Source organism: Chlorocebus sabaeus, chromosome 9 (assembly GCF_047675955.1).
Source record: "Chlorocebus sabaeus isolate Y175 chromosome 9, mChlSab1.0.hap1, whole genome shotgun sequence".
Classification (NCBI taxonomy): Eukaryota; Metazoa; Chordata; class Mammalia; order Primates; family Cercopithecidae; genus Chlorocebus; species Chlorocebus sabaeus.
In genome coordinates this window covers 12,312,503-12,336,347 of record NC_132912.1, presented here as the reverse complement: position 1 = coordinate 12,336,347, position 23,845 = coordinate 12,312,503, and the positions used below count along the sequence as shown (strand labels likewise).

At 42.6% G+C, this 23,845-nt stretch overlaps 2 protein-coding genes and 1 non-coding gene across 3 annotated transcripts in view; 1 reads left to right on the top strand and 2 right to left on the bottom strand.

Moving 5' to 3' along the window:
- Positions 1-662, top strand: part of NUDT5 (nudix hydrolase 5) — a 28,429-nt gene extending 27,767 nt beyond the window's left edge. Inside the window, exon 10 of the mRNA XM_008002263.3 lies at positions 426-662. Coding sequence (XP_008000454.1) covers positions 426-535 — 110 coding nt within the window. The 3' untranslated portion in view covers positions 536-662. The remainder of the gene's footprint in view (positions 1-425) is intronic.
- A 2,172-nt stretch (positions 663-2,834) lies between these two features.
- SEC61A2 (SEC61 translocon subunit alpha 2) overlaps positions 2,835-23,845 on the bottom strand; it is a 41,528-nt gene continuing 20,517 nt past the window's right edge. Inside the window, exons 4-12 of the mRNA XM_037983333.2 lie at positions 23,632-23,710; positions 18,074-18,205; positions 17,841-17,950; positions 12,117-12,270; positions 10,981-11,141; positions 9,956-10,153; positions 7,239-7,430; positions 5,946-6,022; positions 2,835-3,892 (exon numbers count right to left, since the gene is read on the bottom strand). Coding sequence (XP_037839261.1) covers positions 3,706-3,892; positions 5,946-6,022; positions 7,239-7,430; positions 9,956-10,153; positions 10,981-11,141; positions 12,117-12,270; positions 17,841-17,950; positions 18,074-18,205; positions 23,632-23,710 — 1,290 coding nt within the window. The 3' untranslated portion in view covers positions 2,835-3,705. The remainder of the gene's footprint in view (positions 3,893-5,945; positions 6,023-7,238; positions 7,431-9,955; positions 10,154-10,980; positions 11,142-12,116; positions 12,271-17,840; positions 17,951-18,073; positions 18,206-23,631; positions 23,711-23,845) is intronic.
- Positions 21,046-21,149, bottom strand: LOC119618865 (small nucleolar RNA U13). Its single transcript, XR_005235226.1, has one exon. It is a non-coding gene; the product is annotated as a small nucleolar RNA U13 (small nucleolar RNA).

Sequence of the window (23,845 nt, the reverse complement as noted above, 5' to 3'; positions counted from 1 at the left end):
AGTGTATCTCCAGTCCTAACACGCACACAGTTTAACTTGCCCGGGGAAAATATGTATCCCCTAGCAGCAGCAAAGACGGAATCCCTAAGATCCTACATAATCAGCACCATCTCGTTTCAGAACAGCACAGCCCTACCCCAGCTGTCAATGAGGTCTAGTGACTGGCTCTACACACTTCCAACTTTACTGTTCCAACACATCAAATCATCATCCCTGATGTTCTTGTCTCATGCTAGGAATGTAATCTTGCCTTTATAGTCTTTATTCTTTAAGATCCTTATAGGCAAAAAAAAAAAAAAAAAAAGTATCGCCAGCATCTAGCATAGGAACTGGCATATAGTACTTGCTCCGAAAATGCTGATTGAATAAGATGTTTTGTCCTTCCTTCATGGTGTGGTCTAAGTTGTTTTCTTTGCTTTCCACAGCGCTGGTAGCTGAGGAACATCTTACAGTGGACGCCAGGGTCTATTCCTACGCTCTAGCGCTGAAACATGCCAATGCGAAGCCATTTGAAGTGCCCTTCTTGAAATTTTAAGGCCAGATATGACCCTGGCCATTTTTGTAAGCAAGACCACCAGGCCTTCTTCACTAAGACTTTGTGTTCAACTTAGTTCCGTGTAGCTTTGCCATTAGCTTTTCCTAAAATAAAAGCACAGAACAGATGTGGTGGTGGTATGGAATTGCAATTACAGGTAGGTTGTGACCCTCATTTCAATAACTCCAGTTAAAATTAACAAAAAAGAAGATAAATGCAAGTACGTTTACTCCAGTTTTTTTAAGCTCAACAGCAGTTAACTACAGCTCAGTTACTTTTCTAGTCTAGTCTGGTAGACAGGGATATTTGTACAGGAAAACAGACCTGAGTTCCCAATTAGGTCAACTATTTCCACTCTCAATCCCCACTGTAAAATTCTGTAGCTGGGCATGCAAATAACCGTGTACTCCATTGGTGTTTAAAACGGCGTTAAAATGAAAAAAAGACTCTTTGGCCTCTTCTAATTGAATTTTTACTATCTAGGGTAGTTGAATCCACCTAGGGTAGGATTCAGTAGAATCCGCAACTAGTTTAAGTCCACCTATTTACTGAAGCTGAACCAGCTAATTTTAAGTAAGGAAAATGGTAGATTCCATTCACTACACCGAGGCTAGGAGTGTAATGAAAATTCAGGGCCATCCCTCAAGCATCTGCACATACTTGAGGATCTCTTTTCCTATCCTTACCTCAAAGAGTACTTGAAGTTTCTAAAAACAAATCCATAAGACCGATATGGTTTGGGGCAGTAATATCTTGATGTTAAACCATGAACAGAACCAGCAAGATGAGCCAGTATGTGAAACCCAATACAGAGTACTTCAGAGCAAGAACTACAGATTGATGTGGTTCCCATTTCATTCCAGCCTGAAACCCTGTCATCCAGCAGTTCTACCAGTGTTCCTGGGCCATTTTCTTAGCCTCTTGAGTGAGTTTAGCTCTTTTTGTGTTGACTTTTAGGGCCTCCAGCAGCTCCACGATTTTCCAGGACTTTCCAGTCTGGCCCCCACAGAAGTCTCAGGACGATTCCCATCCAGCCCTAAGTCATGTTTCTAGCCTGGCTCCAGTGGGTAAGCCAGGCCCTACGAACCAGATGAAAGGGCTCTCCAGATAAAATCAGGGTGCTAATGCCAGAATGCTACAGAGTATCCATTTGTCGACAGGCTCACTGTCTGAGCCCAGGATATTTTTCTGAGTGAAACTGTTAAGATCTTTACACTGGACTTCCTAAAGATAAAACAATTATGGAAATACAGAACTTTATAGATGAAGCTGTCTAGCCCTATACATGTGAAAATTAAGATCCAACTACTTCCTATAATGGTAGCCTTCCCCTGTGCCTCTAACCCTTTTTCAAATCCTGATTTCAATCACAGGCATTGTGATTCTTCACAGCTCTAACTCTTCTTAGCTCTCAAAGCCACAGGCTATCGTTGAAATCGAGAGAGAAGCGCAGCCCAGTCTTTCCACACAGCCCAGTTCCTCCCCAGCCACTCCCCATGGAATGACCTCTGCAGCTGACCCTTATCCTCTCCTTCTTCCTAAGAGTGCCACTTAGAAGTGAGAGCCAAATCCTAGGATGTATCCCTAAATGCCACTTCTATTTTTTATAAACATGAAAAGGTTGTGCTTTGGAAATTCAGTCTGTTTGAGAACTGGCAGTCTGGCTGGCACTGTTTTAAAATGTTTATTTGCCCTGCATTGAAAAACTGAAGGTTTCCTATTATTAAAAGCCATATTTCCACCTTCTTTAGGGAAAAAAAATCGGACATCATAACACTGGGTCGATGTTTTTATGGTAACAGTGGTCTGAGGCCCTAGGTGGATGCTCTCCGAGCCATTGTTAACATCCTGCCTGCCTTTATCTGCCTTGCCCCTGCGATTATTTGGCTTTCTAAGCATAAGCTACATAAGACATACTACACTTAAGAAACTAAACAGCAATGAAAACCCATACTTCTGAAAAGGGTGGCTTTTAAAAATTAAGTTTGATCTTTTAGGAAATAAAGCACATAGTTTTCAAAATGATTTACCAAGAACTATGCTTTTAAATGGAGACTGGGATATGGTTTTGAGATCACTGTTTTCCTGTTTCCTCCCCAATGTTAGTCACATATATGATTACCCATAAGTCGGTCACTGTCCGTCAATAATTTAGGATTAAAGTTTGAAGTGTAATTACATTTGACTTTTATAGGCATCTCAGGGTGGACTTCTTATAAATACACTGAACTTATACAAATTATCTTAGAAAATGTTTAATATCAGATTTCTTTATTTTTTTCCAACACAACTGAGTCAGTTTTCTTAAATAAAATTTATTGTCTACTGTTTACACTCATGTTGCTGCTGTGAGTACAACAGACACAAATTCCTAGCATGAATTACTCATTGTTCACCCCCACTAACTACAGACCTTGCTTGAGAATTAGATCTTTGCTTTAGGGATTTAAACAGAAAAGAATCAGGGCCTAGTATCTTGAAAGAGTATTGTCAAGTGACTGGTTGGAGTTAGAAGGCATGGCCAATACAGGCAAACAGCACGATGATGCTGTCACTAGGAAGGGAGGAGGAGGTGGAGGAGCCTTAGAAGCAGTTGTTTCTAGTGACAGAAATAACTGGACACTTGATTTTGCCCATGTGGGCTAAGTGGCTGCTTTGAGAAGGGACAAATAAAAATGAGGTGGGGTGGGGAGTAGGGATACCATGAGTTAAAAAAGTATAAAAAGTAATTATCTAAAATATAGATTAGATATAAATGTTCCAGAACTCATTAAATAAGCTCAAAAATACTGGAAAGTGGCAATTTGAACTACATTTATTTTTAAACAAGTGGGGGCAATATTAAGTGTTTTGAATGTTATGTGCAAAACGAATCCATGTCACCATCTCACTGTCATGATTTAACACAGCAAGGTAGATACATTGGTTTCCAGCATTACAGGCAACACTAGATGTACTTTTTTTAAATGAATAATGTAAACTTGAGTTTTAAGGCAGCGGGTACTAATGCTGCACACAGACTTAGCTCGGTGCCCGTTTCAGAGACGGGTCAGCCAGCACTCGAAACAAGAAACTGAGGGGAGAAAAGGGGAATCACCAGTGTCATCTGACAAAAGCGATCCATCCAGATGTTCTCCCTTTCACACGCACAGAATGAAGTCTTTGAACATTCAGAAAAACAAAGCACCCATGCCACCAACTTCGGCCTGTTCTTTCACAAAGATTTCAAAATACTGATAAATAATAGTGACTGCCAGCAGGATTCCAGTGCCGGACCCAATGGCCCCCAGGAAGTCGGCCAGCACCGACAGGGCGCCGATGCACAAACCGCCAAAGGCAGCCGCGGTGGGGATGTACCTAGGAGACAAAACCCCGAGTTAGGCAGCAGCAGAGACCAGGAACAGCACCGCAGCTACAGACGAAAACAGGTCGAGGCGCAGCAGCCACAGCTGGGTCTAAAGCCTCCCTGAACTCCAGGCGGAACGGACTGCTGTATGGAGGGCTCTGCAGGACGCGGCGTGGGGACGGCAGCTCTGACCCAGGCAAAGACTCTGACCTTAATTTCCAGAAACCGGTCAACAGCCAAGAAAGACAATATATGATCTTACAGGAGATGAGATTCCTGGACAGATTTAAATATTAAGATGTTTAAGATTTTTAAATGAGTAACCTTTCGTTCCCTCTTGTGGAATGAAGAGTATCAACAAATTTATGTCATAAGATTCTGCAAATCCACTTAAATAATTCAACCTTGGCTGCACAGTAGAATCACCTGGAAAACTTAAAAATGGAATTTAAAATACTGAAAAAACATTAAAGGCGGTGAGAGGTGAAACAAGAATAGCAGGATGATGACAACTGGAGCTGGAGATCCATCATACTGTTCTGCAGTCTGTGTTCTAAATAAATAAAAAGTTTAAGGAAAAATACTGGTGCCTTTTCAACAAGTGGTGCTGGGACAACTGATGCCCCCATACAAAAGAAGGAATCTGGATCCCACCAGGCATGGTGGCTCACGCCTGTAATCCTAGCACTTTGGGAGGCCAAGGCAGGCAGATGATTAGGTCGGGAGTTCAAGACCGGCCTGGCCAACATGAGGAAACCCTGTCTCTACTAAAAATACAAAAAGTAGCTGAGCGTGGTGGCGCATGCCTATAATCCCTGCTACTCAGGAGGCTGAGACAGGAGAATTGCTTGAACCCAGGAGGTTGAGGTTGCAGTGAGCCAAGATGGTGCCACTGCACTCCAGCCTGGGCAACAAAGCGAGACCCTATCTCAGGAAAAAAAGAAAAAAAAAAGCTGACTGGCCATGGTGGCACACACCTGTGGTCCCAAGCTACCCTGGAGGCTGAGGTGGGGAGGATTGCTTGAGCCCAAGATGGGGAGGCTGCGGTGAGCCGTGATTGTGCCTCACTTCACATCCACTAGGATGGCTGAAATTAAAAAGCCAGAGCTAGTGCTGGCGAGGACAGGCAGCAGTGGAACCTCATACACTGCTGGTGGGAATGTGGACGGGAGCAGCCACCCTGGAAGACAGCTGAGCAGCTCCTCAAAATGTTCAACACAGAGTCAGGTACCATGTGACCCAACAATTCCACTCCTTGAGAAATGAAAACATCCACACAAAATCTGTACAAGTATGTTCACAACAGCATTATTCATAAAAAGTGGAAACAACCCACATTTCTATCAACTGATAAAGCGTGGTAAAGCCCCACAATCGAGTCTTATTCATGAAAAGAATTCAGCACGTGGACTGTGAAAACATGATGCCAAGTGAAAGCAGCCACTTACAAAACAACACACATTGTATGATTCCATTTACATGAAATGTGCAGAAGAGGCACATCTGTAGAGACGAAGTTAAAAGTGACTGCCTGGGGCTGGTGGTTGGGCGGGTGGGCCAGTAGGTACAGGGTTTCCTTCTGGGTGGTGACAATGTGTTTAAAATCAAACTTAGGAATGTTCAAGTCTGAATATACTAAAAAACACTGGACAACATACTTCGGGTGAGTGAATTACATGGTATCTGAATTTTATCTCAATAAAGCTGTTACCAAAAAAATGAAACCCTGATGTCTGGAACTCACCCCAGACCAAATAAGTCACAATTCCTGGGAAATCCTTTTTAAAAGTTCTCTGGTGATTTTATGTGCAGCCAGCCAATGCTGAGAACAGCACTAATCTGCAAGATTTTATCACTGGGATGAGCAGAGCAGTCACCACAATTTCAATTAATAATTCAGTTGTCGGTTTTGACATGGAAAACAAGTTCTTTGTGAAATTCTGATTCATTTGTCTGAGTGGAAGGGCTTTAAATATGAACTTGAACAAAGAAAAACATTTAGCCATCACTGAAAGACTAAAACACAAACACAGGCCTGGAAAAGCGTCCATCTAGCGGCCTTACCTATTAAGCTCATGAACCATAGAGGTATCCCGGTGGCCCCTCATTACCATCTGCTGTTCTTTCAGCTGTTTAGCTACCTGCCAAGAGAAAAGCTACTCTGAAAATCCAACTCCAACATTTCACTGCTTACATCTACCACGTTCTATGTGAAGTGCTTCCCACACACTAACAAGTAACATACAGTAACCTGAAAGTTACATTGTCATATCATTCACATGAAGCCTGAGGAAACCAAAGTTTCAGCGCCACTCCATTCCATGTTAACCATATGAAACCAGTGCTTCTCAACCCTTCTTCCATTACCAAACAAGATTTTGTTTTGCAGGAGGGTTGCAAACCACTGTAACAGCTAAGAATTTTTTTACCTTTTGGGAACCAACTTTTAGCCCATTGGGGTGACACTGACTCATTAAAAATGTATAAAGTTTAAGTTATAAAGGAGTGTATCAACTACTATTTTGACAATTAAATATGAATTTTCCAAAAACAAAGGTTTTACTTTTTTTTTGAGATGGAGTCTCGCTGTCGCCCAGGCTGGAGTGCAGTGGCGTGATCTCGGCTCACTGCAAGCTCCGCCTCCCGGGTTCACGCCATTCTCCTGCCTCAGCCACCCAAGTAGCTGGGACTACAGGCGCCCACCACCGTGCCCAGCTAATTTTTTGTATTTTTAGTAGAGACGGGGTTTCACCATGTTAGCCAGGATGGTCTCGATCTCCTGAACTCGTGATCCACCCATCTCGGCCTCCCAAAGTGCTGGGATTACAGGCGTGAGCCACCGCGCCCGGCCTATTTTACTTTTTTAAAAATTTTTTATTTATCTATTTATTTATTTTGGAGACGGAGTCTAGCTCTGTCGCCAGGCTGGAGTTCAGTGGCACAATCTCGGCTCACTGCAACTTCCCACTCCCAGGTTCAAGCGATTCTCCTGCCTCAGCCTCCTGAGTGGCGTGAGCCACTGTACCCAGCCTTTTTTATTTTTTTGAGACAGGATCTCACTCTGTCACCCAGGCTGGAGTGCAGTGGTGCAATCTTGGCTCACCGCAACCTCCACCTCCTGGACTCAAGTGTTAATCCTCCGTCTGAACCTCCTAAGTAGCACCACCATGCCTGGCTAATTTTTTTTTTTTTTGTATTTTTTAGTCATGACGGGGTCTTGCCATGTTGTCCAGGCTGGTCTCAAAACTCCTAAGCTCAAGCGATCCAGCTGCCTCAGCCTCACAAAGTGCTACGATTACAGACGTGAGCCACCACGCATCGCCAAGAGTTTTATTTTAAAATAAACCAAACACTTACATCTTTGGCTGAGGAGCCAGACACTTCAATCCATGTCTTAGAGAAAAATGCGCATGATCCCAACATGAAGATGATATAAACAACGACATGGACGGGATCCTCAAAGATGGCGCCCATGGACTCAGGAGGAGAAAGATAGTAACACAGGCCTCCAACTGGGTAAGAACGTGCGGGTCCTCCCCCACTGACATCCTACAGAACAGGGGTACAAAGAACAAGTGGTCAACCTAATTAGGAATACATTTGTATGACACTTCACACTTCTCAGAAAGGACAGCGTTTTAAGTTCAAGGCATGTACAGCTAGTCATTCTGTGTAGCTTCAGAATATCCTCTTGTGTCTAATACCTTCACTCCTTCAAAGTTACACAATGAGCACCTGTTACATGCAAGATACTGAAAATATATTATGAGTCATTTTTTAAAATTGTAATATATTACAAAATCTTCCATTACTGAAAACAGGAATATGATTACATTTACAATCGACCTCTGATTATACTGAAAATCTGAAAATTTCTGAGCTATGAGTATCCAGTCAGAATATTCAGATCCCTATGAGTGATCCTTCCATATGAAAATAGTAATGCAATCAACTAAAATATTGACATAAGACTTTAACTTGCTGCCTAAATTTTATGTGGCTTGTATGTTATTATAAGGAGTAATCTTTTAATAAGTATAGTAACTGGATTTTTATCTACACACTTAAAAAGTCTTATAGAAATAGGAACAGTATTATTTGCTCATATTAAATAAAGTTTTGGGGTATACAGATAGGGGGTGAGAAACCAATTTTTAGTTGCAATGATTACAGTACCTGGTTCTTGAATTTATGACTGCCAAATGCTTTCTTTACTGTGCCCCTGGAATCACTAATCCCAGATCAAAAGCACTATCTCCCAATAATTCTCTCATTAAGAAGAAGCTTACTCAAGGTCATAACACAATTTGTACAGGACCAACTACTCAAAGCACTAACACTAGGAAATTCTCATCAGAGTAATAACTACTCCTGGACTATTCTGAGGAGGACAGAAACACCATTCTTCTTACTCCCGCCTCTAACTTTCCTGTCCTCGTTATAACATTAGCCAGAATACAACAGGTCACATTTGTGTTAAATGAATGGAAAAGAAGTATTATGAATAAAGGGAATCCTATTCCCTTCAACTGATACATAAGAGTTACTGTCTTACTCTCTTTTAAAAAAAAAAAAAAGCAATTTCTTTAAATGGCATTCAGTCAAAGCAGAAAGGTATAATGAAAAAGCAGAGGTATAATGAAAAAGTATATGAAGACAAATGCACAGAATAAACACCATATTGCAAGAATAACTGTACAAGAAAATACCATTCTTTGGTGGGGCGCAAATTCTAGAATTACATACTGTGGCAAAGAATAAAGGACATTAGTCTTTTAAAATTCTATTATTTTTGAGACACGGTCTCACTCTGTCACCCAGGCTGGCATGCAGTGGTATGATCATAGCTCACTGTAGCTTCGAACTCCTGGGCTCAAGCGATCCTCCCACCTCAGCCTCCTGAGAAGATAGGACTACAGGCACGTAACACTGTACCCAGCTAGTTTTTAAATTCTTTTGTAGAGATGGGGTCTCGCTATGTTGCCCAGACAGGTCTCCAACTCCTGGCCTTTAAGCTATCCTCTCTACTTGGTCTCCCAAAGTGCTGGGATTACAGATGAGAGCCAACACTTCTGGCTAAAATCTGTAATTTTAAGAGGGAAAATGCCCCTTTGTTAGGTGACAGAATTTCAACCTATGAAAATTCAGTCCCACAGTAACTCACGCTTCAATAACAAAGTGGCTAGACTGCTTTAAAAAAAATTATGACAAGGGGGATGTATATGAGAATGTACAGGATTATATCACTAGCAACACCGCTGTCTCTACCATCTAGTTAACAGCATGCCTGTCTCTAGCCCAGCTCATCACAAGCTGGTTTACTGCCATTCAGACCTTGAAAAATGGAGGAGGCCTGGAGGCAGGGTGGGAGATAGGAAAGGATAGGATGAGTCCAGTATCTCATATGTTAGCAGCACAAATAGCAGTTTTTATTTTTAGGTTTTGGAGACAGAGTCTCGTTCTGTCACCCAGGCTGGACTGCAGTGGCATGATCTCGGCTCACTGCAACCTCCATCTCCCGGGTTCAAGCAATTCTCCTGTCTTGGCCTCCTGAATGGTTGGGACTACAGGCATCTGCCACCATGCCTGGCTAATTTTTGTATTTTTAGTAGAGATGGGGTTTCACCATGTTGGCCAGGCTGGTCTCGAACTCCTGACCTCAGGTGATCCACCTGCCTCAGCCTCCCAAAGTGCTGGGATTACAGGAGTGAGCCACCGCGCCCAGACAGCAAAGAGCATTTTTTAGAAAACATTATTATAGACAATACTGGAATAAGATGACAAAATAGGAAATTACTTTTATGAAATCAACCACAATTTTAGCTTAAAAGGTCATTCAAATGAGATGTGAAAGTGCTTCCTAGACAGCAAAATAATAAAAAGCACTTGGGCAATCTTAACTTCTGCAACACTTACCAGTTCTTCCAGATAGGTACTAAACTCTGCTATATAGGTAAGTGAATCTGAAAATATTATAGCAAATGCTCCAATGTTGACCTCATTCCATTAAAAATACAACCATGAAATGCAAATTATAATCAACTTTAAATAATATAAATAAACATAATACTCACGGCCCACTGTCCTAGTAAATTTACTAAAAAGTTGCCACTAAATCGAACAGACAGCATCTGGGAAATAACATACAGGTTTGACACCAAGGCCGACTGGAGGATGATGGGGATGTTGGAGGTGTAGAAGAGTTTGATGGGGTAGCTGCTGTACTGTCCTCGGTAGCGGGCCGATTTAATGGGCAAGTCAACGCGAAATCCCTAAAAAAGGAAACCAAGAGTAAGTGGGGGAACTAGACACATTAAGAAAAGAACAGACCAGAGAGGGAAAACAAAGAACAGTGGGGAGGATGAAAAGACAATGCCGGCCGGGTGCCGTGGCTCATGCCTATAATCCCAGCACTTTGGGAGGCAGAGGCAGGCGCATCCTGAGGTCACGAGATCAACACCATCCTGGGCAATGTGGTGAAATCCCATCTCTACTAAAATACAAAAAATTAGCCAGGCGTGGTGGCGGGCACCTGTAGTCCCAGCTATTCAGGAAGCGGAGGCAGGGGAATCGCTTGAATCCGAGAGGCGGAGGTTGCAGTGAGACGAGATTACGCCACTACACTCCAGCCTGGCAACAGAGCAAGACTCCATCTCAAAAAAAAAATAAAAAAATAGCCTGGTGTGGTGGCACATGCCTGTAATCTCAGCTACTCAGGAAGCTGAGGCAGGAGAATCACCCGAACCCAGGAGCTGGAGGTTGAAGTGAGCTAAGATCGCGCCACCGCACTCCAGCCTGGGCAACAAGAGCAAAATTCTCAGGGAAAAAAAAAGCAAAGACAATGCTAACAAAGATGCTCTGCCTTTTAAAGTGTCGAGACTCTGCTTCCTGCTGATGGGCCAAAACAAAAACCAAAAAAGTACAGAGACTCCAATATTTCACACCCTAAAATCAGAGTCTGGAGACTCGAATTGCAAAATTGTATTTCCCCTGATCTTAAACTCTGACTTGTCAAACACGAGCATGTCAGATGGCATTTTCTTCCAGAGCACAGTGAAAGTCTACATCCCACTTACTGTGGTGAAAAGATTGTACTTACTTGGAAATATATAACAACAGCAAACACAAAAACTGTAGCAATGAGGTTCATGAGATTGGGTAAGTTCTGCCGGTAAAAAGCCTCCCGTAAAGCTCGGACTTTGTCCGTCCTGGTGGCCAACAAATGGAACAGAGCTATGACTGCGCCCTCGAACTCAGTACCTGTAAAATCAAGACAGACACGACCTGTGGACTCATTGTCCAAAGCTGTCCCAAAGCTCAAACAAATAACTGTGAAAGTCCAGTATACAGCAGAAAATATGAGTCAAAAGAATTCGCCAATGTTTGCTTTATGATATAGCCATGTGAGCAGGTTCTACAAATATTTAGATCATTGAGGCAAATCTATCTTTTTATAGCATAAATCTGAAGTTTTCTCAAGAGACTATTCTTGATGAAAACATACAATGTAAAATTTACCAAAGCAAAATTTCATTCATAGAGATTTGCCTCTCCTTTACTTTAGGGAAGGAAGAGAGTATTTTTAGAAAAAATAAAAAAGCAGCAAAGCAGAGCAGAGATGTCAGAATTAAGAGATAGATGTCACTCTATCAAGCCTGCCTTGAGGTTTACTGCACCAAGAACATTAATAATCATTACAATTTTCTTAAGGCTGGGATCAGAGTTTAGGTATTAACCACTTAGGACAGTATCTGTTAGAAGTGGAGATGAGGAAGGGGAAAGAGAGAATGAAATATTTCAAAACTTCGGTGCTATTACAAAGCCAATTAGAAGAGCAGCAAAGTAGGAGTGCTCCGGGTGGATTCAATGAACAAGTCTTTCCATTTGAAAAATCTAAAATCCACTACCTTGTTATCCCCCTACGGATGCTGAAATCAGTCAAATAAATGACTTCTGCAGCAATGCCTTAAGCAAGGTTAACAAACGAAATTTTAAAAATCTGTTTGCAACCACTGAAATTTTAAATGAGCAGAGGCTAAAATTTTGGTACTCTTCTTGCTGAGGTAGTGTTGCTTACTCCACAAATCTCTGCTTATTAAGTTTTGAAGAATTCGCATTCCTTCTCCCCTAGGAGAGCAAACCAGAATGGCTCCAGGCATGTACTGCGACACGATGGGTTTTTTCCCAGCACACATCCAGCAAAACGCGTGCAGTTGCAGTCACTGTGCGATGTACCTCTGCCAGTGTTAATGGTAGTGGGACTAAAGGCCTTCCAGACAATGGTCTCACAGATGTTGGTGGCAATAAAGAGGGAAATCCCAGACCCCAAGCCGTAACCCTTCTGTAGCAGCTCATCTAACAGCAGCACAATCAAACCAGCAACAAACAACTGTGGGGAAAGAAATGCAAGTAAGCAGAAGCAAGAACAAACTCAAGAAAGGGGGAGAGGAACACCATGGGCTATTTCCAAGCTAGGGGCGTTTTGAATATTAAGGCCTGACCGTTGCAATTTCACTACGATGACCAACTGCATCTTTTGGCCTGCTTTCATTTACTCAGGCCAATCCAGAACAGTAAGAGGACTGGAAATACTGTTGCGTTATAAAGCAGACATTTCAACTTTAAAGTCTATTTACACTTATCTGAATAGTTTGTTTTGCAATGTTTAAATAAAGCCTGTTTGAAAAGCACACTGAAACAAAAAAAATGATCACAGTATTCTAGAATTTATGACAGCAAGAAACTGAAAACATCCCAAATACCTCCAAGGAAGTAAAAAGTCAGATGAATTCTGGTATAATAGCAAGATGGAAATGTACACTGCCATCAAAGGGTAAGTCTAAGGGCTGTGCTGATCCTTTGAAAAAAGCATTATATATGTATTATATATATATGTATATTCTATACAATGTGTACAGAATAAAAAACTACAACACAAATATGTACTCAAATATGTACTCCAGCAACAATGTAAAAATGCATTCTATACACATAGTGACAAAGATTGAATGTAAATTTGAAGACAGTTAAGGTTAAGCTCATAATGTTTTTAAAAATGAAAGCATACTAACTTTAATTTGTGGGATATTGAAAATTCTGAACTTGCTTCTTGGAGAAGACATTCCTGTAAAAGCATGCATTAATGAAAAACAATCCCTAGCCTTGCAAGTGACCTCCTCCGTCATCTGACCCCTTCCCTGCACTGGAATAAGCTAATCAAGACCAGAAGAAAACATGCTTCCATGCCCCAACCTCACACATGTCCCCACTTTAAAGACACCCCCTGGCAGAAGTGGGGAAGTCACTTCCATTCCTCCCGGTTCTCAAGCCACCCCCCTCATTTTGTACTCACTTGATCCAATATCACCTGCTGGAAGAGCCATGAAACTAACCACATGAGACCCTTTTAGGCATGCTTACCTTACAGTGTTGTTTTTCCCTTAACTGCCACTTCAATAGTTGGACAGAGCCTAACTTGTCTATTTACAGTCTTTTAGTCTGAGTTTCAATAGACAGGAGAAAGGGTACGATTCTCCAAACTTCTAAGAGAGATCATGCTAATCCTTTACTGCTTGAAAACCAAGTTTGACATTTTGACAAAATAATGTAGCGGTTAGGACTTACTACTGCTTCTATTGAACCACAATCATGTCATGAGTGAACAGATACTCCCCATCATAAACTGAGAAACCCATCCTATGCAGGAAATAACAGCTGTCCATGAACATCAGCCACCAGACAGCGTCGTGATGGGCCTTGAGAAATGAGCTCTCCAGAGTCCCACAGCAGCTCTGAAACCACTCGTTCTCCAGGCCCCTGTTCAGAACAGGGACCATCGGACTACACAGTCATTCATATCTGTCCTGTGAAAATTAAACTCGGGTTTTTCCAAAGGGAAGAAGAAATTATAGAGAAATGAGAAACGGTTTCTATAATTAAGGGAATAAAAGACAGTAAATATCATGCATGCCTGTGAAAAGGGATAGGAACCCAGGAAGTGGCAGGAGCATCTATAGTGATGGGACCTGAACCCTAACCGCGTGTGCACGGGGAATGGACGACATGTATGATGAGCTGGTATAAACATGGCACTTAACATTTTAACCCTGCATGGCACCTACACACAACTTAGTTTTGTCAAACTACTTTTTGTTAAGTATGTCAAAACATACTTACCTTTATTACATGCCATGCACACTGATATTCTCTAATAGTTTTTTAAAATTTTTAATCAAGACCTGCTATTTAGATTTCTAAACTCACTAGCTGAAAAACACTAACCATGTGAATGAAAACATGAACAAATAAGGTGAGAAATACCTTCCGCAACGGCATGCAAACAGTTTTCAAAACCTATGTTTCTGGGTGAAACACACTGATCCAATCATAGCTCTTCAGTGTATCCACATATTTTCAATCTTAGCAATGCCTTGAAAGACACAAATTGGTCACTGCCCACCTATAATCAAACGTGACATCTCTCTCTCCACATTAACACAGAAGCATTCACCGTAACACACATATTTGTATATCAGCATTCATGTAAATGAATTAGTATACATCCACTTCACTTGTTTCATTCTTGGACTGTAACTATTTCTGATTTCTGATTTCTGACTACTGAAAATAAACATTAAAATAGCTTAACTATTTCATATCAATTTAAATCCATAACTGACTCTCTAAGAAGTCAATCCTATAGCTAGCTAGCTGAGAATCACTCAGTGGAGATTCCTTAGGAATCTGAATATATCCTTAAGTAAGATACTAGAGACATTTTCTTGATGTATAATGTTCTACGAGCTACATGCCAGTTCTAAGTGTCTTTTAAAAATCAAGATTATTCTAAACTCTGGATTGCATAAATAAAATGCTATAAAGAAATAAAACTGAAGGCAACAATTGGCCTGTCCATACCCTCAACAATGCCTAAAGCATATGAAGAGAAACCCCAAGCACTGAAAGGCACTAAAATCAGACTCCAGGGTACCTTCTCTCCCCATCCAATGCGCCTCTTTCCCTAATTCCCAAGGGCTGTAAATTTGCCAATCAAGTGATTTGTAAATGGAGAAATAAAGACAAAGTTAATCTTTTTTATTTTTTAGAGAGAGATCTCACTCTGTCGCCCAGACTGGAGAGCAATGGTGTGACCTCAGCACACTGCAACCTCCAACTCCCAGGTTCAAGCAATTCTCCTGCCTCAGCCTCCCTAGTAGATGGGGGATTACAGGCATGCACTGCCATGCCTGGCTAATTTTGGTGGTGTTATTTTATTTTATTTTTTGAGACGGAGTCCGGCTCTGTTGCCAGGCTGGAGTGCAGTAGCGCAATCTCAGCTCACTGCAACCTCTGCTTCCTGGGTTCTGCCTCAGCCTCCTGAGTAGCTGAGATTACAGGCATGCACCACCATGCCTAGCTGATTTTTGTATTTTTAGTAGAGACAAGGTTTCACCATGTTGGTGAACTCCAGCCTGGGCAATAAGAGTGAAACTCTGTCTCAAAAACAAAAACAAAAAGACAGGATGCTCAACCACGCCAGTCTGAGACAGATTTCTCTCCATGTATATATTAATAAACTGGTACTTGAGATTATTAAAAAATATTTTTCTGAGCTTGATCTTCATCTTTTGAACTGATAGAAAAAAAATTCCTGGCTGGGCACGGTGGCTCACACCTGTAATCCCAGCACTTTGGGAGGCCAAGGCAGGCGGATCACGAGGTCAAGAGACCGAGACCATCCTAGCCAACGTGGTAAAATCTCATCTCTACTAAAAATAGAAAAATTAGCCAGCCATGGTGGCACCTGTAGTCCCAGCTACTCAGGAGGCTAAGGGAGGAGAATCGCTTGAACCCAGGAAGGGGAGGTTGCAGTGGGCCGAGATCATGCCACTATACTTCAGCCTGGCGACACAGTGAGACTCTGTCTCAAAAAAAAAAGAAAAAATTTCCTAAACTAATCTGAATTTCATAAAGTGAACAAGAAGAGGCATTTCCAAGAAAATCAGGACTCCAGATACCCATTTTTTTCTTTTTTTTTTGGAGACAAGAGTCTCACTCAGTTGTCCAGGCTGGAGTGCCGTGGCGTGATCTCAGCTCACTGCAAGCTCCGCCTCCCAGGTTCACGCCATTCTCCTGCCTCAGCCTCCCGAGTAGCTGGGACGACAGGCACCCGCCACTATACCCAGCTAATTTTTTTGTATTTTTAGTAGAGTATTAACCATGTTAGCCAGGATGGTCTCGATCTCCTGACCTCGTGATCCGCCCCTATCGGCCTCCCAAAGTGCTGGGATTACAGACATGAGCCACCATGCCCGGCCTCAGATACCCATTGTTTATTAACTTAAACAAACTTCTTTTCAAAACACAAGAAAGATAACTTAAGTACAATCCGTTCTTGGGTAATTTATCTAAATGGTTTTTAAGGATTGTACAATGGAAAAATATCTTCTAAACTTAACATACTTTAAGATACCTAGGGCTGGGCGTGGTGGCTCACGTCTGTAATCCCAGCACTTTGGGAGGCTGAGGTGGGCAAATCACGAGGTCAGGAGTTCCAGATTAGCCTGGCCAACATGGTGAAACCCCGTCTCTACCAAAAATACAAAAAATTAGCTTGGCGTGGTGGTTGGCATCTGTAATCCCAGCTACTCAGGAGGCTGAGGCAGGAGAATTGCTTGAACACGGGAGAGGAGACGGAGATTGCAGTGAGCTGAGAACGTGCCACTGCACTCCAGCCCGGGCAACAGAGTGATACTAAATCTCAAAAAAAAAAAAAAAAAAAAAAAAAAAAAATGATACTTAGGACACTGATAATTATACTGGCCTTTAAAAATTCCATTCCCAAGTGGCTGGGCGGTGGCTCATGCCTATAATCCCAGCACTTTGGGAGGCCGAGGCAGGTGGATCACGAGGTCAGGAGATCAAGACCATCCTGGTTAACATGGTGAAACCCTGTCTCTACTAAAAATACACACACACACACACACACACACACACAATTAGCCGGGTGTCGTGGCGGGCGCCTGTAGTCCCAACTACTCGGGAGGCTGAGGCAGGAGAATGGCGTGAACCCGGGAGGTGGAGCTTGCAGTGAGCCGAGATCATGCCACTGCACTCCAGCCTGGGCGACAGAGCAAGACTCTGTCTCACCAAAATAATTAATAAATAAATAAATAAATAAATAAATAAATAAATTCCATTCCCAAGCATCCATTTAAAAAACCCGTAGAACATACTTGTGTGTGTATAAATAGTGTTTCACTGACTCTAAGATATTACCATTTAAACCATTATTTTGTGTATTACTAAGAAAAGAATACTGCCAATTAACTTGTGACACAATACCTTATTACAAAGAATTTTAATTTTCTCCTTACAAAAAGGTATTTTAGACCTCGAGGTAGATATTTGTCCTCTAGCTTGCCCTTCTATATTTAAACAATAACCTTCATTTCAGTAACGAATCACAGCAGATTTTCTGAACACCTTTAGACAGCGACTGAACTCAAACAGCCGTTCTGTCAAGAACACACTCAACCAACTAACGTCAGGACGTGAACAAGCCAACACGCACAGGCAGTGACAACACCACTGTCTCCTGGCGGACCGCAAGTGGAAGGCACTGTCTACCGTACAGAAACATCCTGATTCCAGAGGCATCACAGTGTGACACATGTGCATCTCAAGAATCAATACCGTTGACCCATAATTCTTGGCATTGTGCAGTTATGAAGCTCTTAGAATAAATTTGAATTTTTCACATCAACACAATTTGAACACATCACAGTCATAGAAGGTTTTAAAAAAAATGTACACATATCACTTCAGTGATCAAAATACTATAATCAAATAATTCAACAGTAAGAAAATGAACAAGTCAATCACCTAAAGGACTGTTAGAAAAGAAAAAAGGAATCAAACTGTTTTGTTATCTGCATAGGAAAATACAGGATTTCTTACCTGAATAATGATAAGAAGACAGATCCCGGCACCCATTTCCGCAGGGTCCCCGTACATCCCCGTCATGACATACACAATGGCTTGCCCGATGGTAATGATCATACCAAACACTGACGAGAAGTGGGGGAAAGGAGAGCACGCTTACCACCACCGACAAGGAAAGCCCGAGAAAACATCTTTACCGCAAGCAGTCTCAAACTTGGAAAACGCTCTTGAACTGCATTAATGCTCACGTTTCTGGGCTCCATTGAATAAAGCTCTATCTTTCGGTGTATCTCCCACTTCAATGATTTTGGCTCCAGCTAACAACTGCATAATCAAACCAGATGTTACAATTGGGGAGATACCCAATTCCATTAAAGTTCCTGGAGAGGAAGGGGAGAGAAGTGTGCAATGTTTATTGTACACGATACAAACGGATTTACGGGTATCCCACTCCCTAATTACCTCAACTGAAACACACTGTAAATTTTAACAAGCACATTTTCATTTCTTAAACATTCATTGCTAAGAAAAGTTCTCATTTATTAACACAATCCTGCAACAATGCCCTGAATAAAAAGTACTATAGGCTTGGCGCAGTGGCTCATGCCTGCAGTCCCTGCACTTTGGGAGGCCAAGGTGTGTGGATCACTTGAGGTCAGGAGTTCCAGACCAACTGGCCAACATGGTGAAACCCTATCTCTACTAAAGAGACAGGCGATTCCCTTGAACCGAGGAGTCGGAGGTTGCAGTGAGCGAAGATCGCACCACTGCACTCCAACCTGGTGACAGAGTGAGACTCCATCTCAAAAAAAAAGGCCGGGCACACTGGCTCATGCCTGTAATCACAGCACTTTGGGAGGCCAAGGCAGGCAGATCACGAGGTCAGGAGTTTGAGACCAGCCTGGCCAATATGGTAAAACCCCTTCTCCACTAAAAATACAAAAGTTAGCCAGGCATGGTGGCACGCGCCTGTAGTCCCAACTACTCAGGAAGCTGAGGCAGAAGACTCGCTTGAACCTGGGAGGCACAGGTTGCAGTGAGCTGCGATCACTCCAGCCTGGGCGATAGAGTGAGACTCTGTCTCAAAAAAAAAAAAAGAAGAAAAAAAGACATTAGATAGACTTCTTAAATCACCAAAATTTATTATTGCAAAATAGCTCTAGTCCAGAATTAGATTTAATCAAGCTTTAATAAATATCTGATATAGGAAATAATGGCATTTCAAATCAGTAGAGAAAAAAAGAAAGGACCTGGGCAAAAAAATTGGCCATTTTTAGGAAATTAAACCTAGATTCCTTACCTGATGCCTCATGCCTTACATCAAAATAAATGCTACATGTATAGAAATTCTTTGTCTTTTTTTTTTAGACAGAGTCTCGCTGTCACCCAGGCTGGAGTGCAATGGCACGATCTTGGCTCACTGCAACCTCCCCCTCTCGGATTCAAGCAATTCTCCTGCATCAGCCTCCCGAGTACCTGAGATTATAGTCGTGAGCCACCATGCCCGGCTAATTTCTGTATTTTCAGTAGAGATGGCGTTTCACTACATCGGCCAGACTGGTCTCAAATTCCTGACCTCAAGTGATCTGCCCCCCTCGGACTACCAAAGTGCAGGGATTACAGGCATGAGCCACTGTGCCCAGCCTCCATGTATAGAAAATTTAAACATAAAGGATAAATGACAAAAATACTAGAAGGAAATATAGGTGAGTAGCTTATCATCTTGGGGAAGAAAGTATTTTTAAGCATGGCAAAAAATCTAGAAGCCACAAAGGAAAAGATGGAAGATATGATTGGCTACAACTATGAAATTTCCACATGGCAAAAGGCAGCAATAACGGTTAGAATAAAACTATGTAGGCGGGCACGGTGGCTCACGCCTATCACCCCAACACTTTAGGAAGCCGAGGCAGGCAGATCCCTTGAGGCCAGGAGTTTGAGAGCAGCCTAGGCAACAAAGTGAGACCCTGACTCTACAAAAAATTAAAATACTAGCCAGAAATGGTGGGGCCCTGTTGTGGTCCCAGCTACATGGGAGGCTAAGGCAGGAGCGTCGCTTGGCCCAGGAGGTCGAGGCTGCAATGAGCTATATTTTGCACCACTGCACTCCAGCCTGGGCAACAGAGCAAGAGCCTGTCCCAAAAAAAGAAAAAAAAAAAATTAAACACAAATGACAAAAAGTTCTATTCTCTAATATGCAAAGAGCTCTTACAAATCAATTAAAAAGTAAACAAACTGGTCGGGCGCAGTGACTCACACCTGTAATCCCCGCACTTTGGGAGGCTGAAGTGGGTAGATCACAAGCTTGGGAGATCAAGACCTCCTGGCTAACACAGTGAAACCCTGTCTCTACTAAAAAATACAAAAAATTAGCCGGGCGTGGTGGCAGGCGCCTGCCTGTAATCTCAGCTACTCGGGAGGCTGAGGCAGGAAAATTTTTTAAAAATTAATTAATTAATTTTAAAAACAGTGAACAAACCAATTTAAAAAGGAAACAGCCGATACATGATGTGTCTGCTTCCGATGAAGCTTTCTCAGGAAAATGCAGCACAGGAGTAGGCCCCCAGCACCCAAACCTGTACCGTGCAACCCTGGAACTCTAACCAAAGCTCATCCTGCCTGGCGTCAACCCTGGTCATCTGGAATTTTAAACTAATAAATAAAGAATCTGGGGCCGAGCACAGTGGCTCAAACCTGTAATCCCAGTGAGGCCGAGGCAGGTGGATCACCTGAGGTCAGGAATTCAAGACCATCCTGGCCAACATGGTGAAACCCCATCTCTACTAAAAATACAAAAAATTAGCCAGGCATGGTGGCCTGTGCCTGTAATTCCAGCTACTCAGGAGGCTGAAGCAGGAAAATCGCTTGAACCTGGGAAGTGGAGGTTGCAGTGAGTCAAGATCACGCCATTGCACTCCAGCCTGGACAACAAGAGTGAAACTCCGCCTCAAAACAAAACAAAACAAAACAAAACAACAGTATCTGGGAGTGTGGAGCTGAATCGCGCAGAAAATGTTCACCAGTCCCTGGCCGCTGAGGCCTAAGAGCTGGCCGGGCTCTCCTTCCTCCTGGGGCTTAGCTGTTCACCTCCACTTTAGATTCCAAAAGATAACCAGTATTCTTCCAGCAAATGGCATGTTTCTGTTTAAGCTAGTCAGTGGTTTCCTATTCCTTAATTTTTTGCCTTTATTTAAAAAATTTTTTTTCTTTTTTCTTTTCATGTTAGATGGGTAATGTCCCAAGATCCTAACGAGGCTGGGGAGAGGCGTATCTCACCCATGAGCGTGAAGGTCCAATCATCACGCCCACGGACTACGAAAGCATCTAGTTTCCTATTACTTATAACAAAAAGGAATCTAACACACTAATAAAAGTCCACTTACAGAAGAAATACAAATGTTCCATAAAAACAGAAAACAATGTTCAAACTCACCAATCTATAAAGAAATCAAAATGAAGTAACTGTTGCCGGCTTTTACCTGTCTGACTGACAAAGACTACAATACTAATAATACCCACGGTTGAGAGAAATGGTCATTCTCATACACTGTCACTGAGAGTGGAAAATCAAACAACTGTTCTGGAAGATAATTTAGCCTTCTCTATCAAAAACTGTAGTGTGCCCATCTTGTGTCCTAACAGTTGAACTTCTAGAAATTCATTCTATCAAAAAGTTACAGAAGGGTGTGATACCCTTCGTTGTAGCATTGTTTACGACGATATAAAATCAGGGGGAAAAATGTAATATATGACAAGAAAGGACCCTAGTGGCCTGCAGAAGTTTCCCATCTTCCTTAAAATGTGCTGCATCCAACGGTCCCCAAGTCCTTCATGAGCTGACTTAGATACATCTGCAACCTCAGGTCCCACCATGCCTCCCTCTTCTTTCATTTCTTCACACATTCACCTTCTCAATATTCTTTTTTTTTTTTTTTTTTTTTTTGAGACAGGGTTTGGCTGTGTCACCCAGGCTAGAGTGCGGTGGCGTGATCTTGGCTCACTGCAACCTCTGCCTCCCAGGCTCAAGTCATCCTCCCACCTCAGCCTCCCAAGTAGCTGGGACCACAGGTACACGCGACCACGCCTGGCTAATTTTTGTGTTTTTAGTAGAGATGGGGTCTCAATTTGTTGCCCAGGCTGGTCTCGGACTCCTGACCTCAAGTGATCTGCCCGCTTCAGCCTCCCAAAGTGTTGGGATTACATGTGTGAGCCCCCATGCCCGGCCCTTACTCAATGATCTTTGAACACACCAAGCACAGGCTCACCTCAGGGCCTTTGCACTGGCTCTTCCCTAGAATGTGCCTCCCTCAGGTCTTCATGTGGCCTCCTCTCTCACTTCCTGCAGGTGTCTTCAAAGATCACCTTCCTAGAGCACCTTCCCCACCCCATGTACCTCCCCAAACAGCAAATATCTCCATAACAATTGGGACATTGTCTTGTTCACTGCTGTAATCTTGGCACTTTACACAAAGGCTGACACCTGACACACAGTACGAATTCAATAAACGTGTTGAATGAATGATCAAATAAATCACGGCATATCCTTATAATGGAATAATAACATGGCCATTAATAGCTCATGTAAGATATTAAGAAACCAAAGTAGCAGAATAGTATATACAGGACATCTTAGAGTTATAAGAAGTATATAGATATATGTAGGTGAATGTACGTGCAAAGAAAAGGCCTCAATGCATAGTCACCAATCTAACAAATTCTCCAGAGCTCCCCTCAGAAGCGACACTTTTCTTTTCAGCTTCATATAAATCTATATACAAACTGCTAGTGCATTTTTTAAATAATAAATCAATATTACCTTTATAACCTAAAAACATAAAAAAAAAAATCTGCCAGCTAAAGTGTTTCCAGGCTGGGTGCAGTGGCTCACACCTGTAATCCCGGCACTTTCAAAGGCCGGGGAGGGAGGATGGCATGAATCCAGAGTACAAGACCAGCCTGGGCAACACGGCAAAACCTCATCTCTACAAAACTACAAAAATTAGCCAGGCATTGTGGCCCGTGCCTATTGTCCCAGCTACTCAGGAGGCTGAAGTGGGAGGATCACCCGAAAAAAGTATTTCCAAAAAAGAGGCAACCACTGTTCCTAAATGCAAGAAACCTCATGACTGGTTGTACCCCTTGCTAGTCTCACTATCCAGCATCCTCAGCCACAATTTCCCAGATGAACCATGTTGCTTGAGGCTTTAGGCTCAGCTCCAGCTGAGCTCCCCCACTGGCTCACACACTGGACTCCTCTTTTTTTTTTTTGGAGACAAGAGTCTTACTCTGTTACCCAGAATGGATTGCAGTGGTACGATCTTAGCTCACTGTAACCTCCACCTCCCAGGTTCAAGCAATTCTCCTGCCTCAGCCTCCCGAGTAGCTGGGATTACAGGTGCACACCACCACGCCTGGCTAATTTTTGTATTTTCAGTAGAAACGGGGATTTCACCATGTTGGCCAGGCTGGTCTCAAACTCCTGGCCTCAGGTGATCCGCCCACCTTGGCCTCCCAAAGTGCTGGGATTACAGGGGTCAGCCACCAGGCCCCACCTGGACTCCAATTCCAGTGTTACCTGGATATTACCTTCTTTGACACGAAGATCAGGGTTTTCTAGTCCGTGAAAACCCAAGAACAGATTTCTCTATGATTACGGTAATCACACGGTGTTGTCATTATCTACACACTAGGCTTCTCTAGGCAATGATATCCTCCCCTCCCTGTAGGCACTGAAAACTCATTGCTAATCCACATTTCCATCTGTTTGCTGTGAGGAGGAATGTGGAGACAGAAAAGACACGCATACCTCTATTGGAAGCCAGAATAACTCTCATCCAGTAGAAAGGATCTGCAGAATCTGATGACATGATTCCAAACAGAGGGATCTAAAATAGTACACAAAATAGTTTATGAAACTGTATTAATAAGGCTGAGGCATAAGAATCGACTGAACCCAGGAGGCAGAGGCTGCAGTGAGCTGAGATCGCACCACTGCACTCCAGCCTGGGTAACAGAGATTC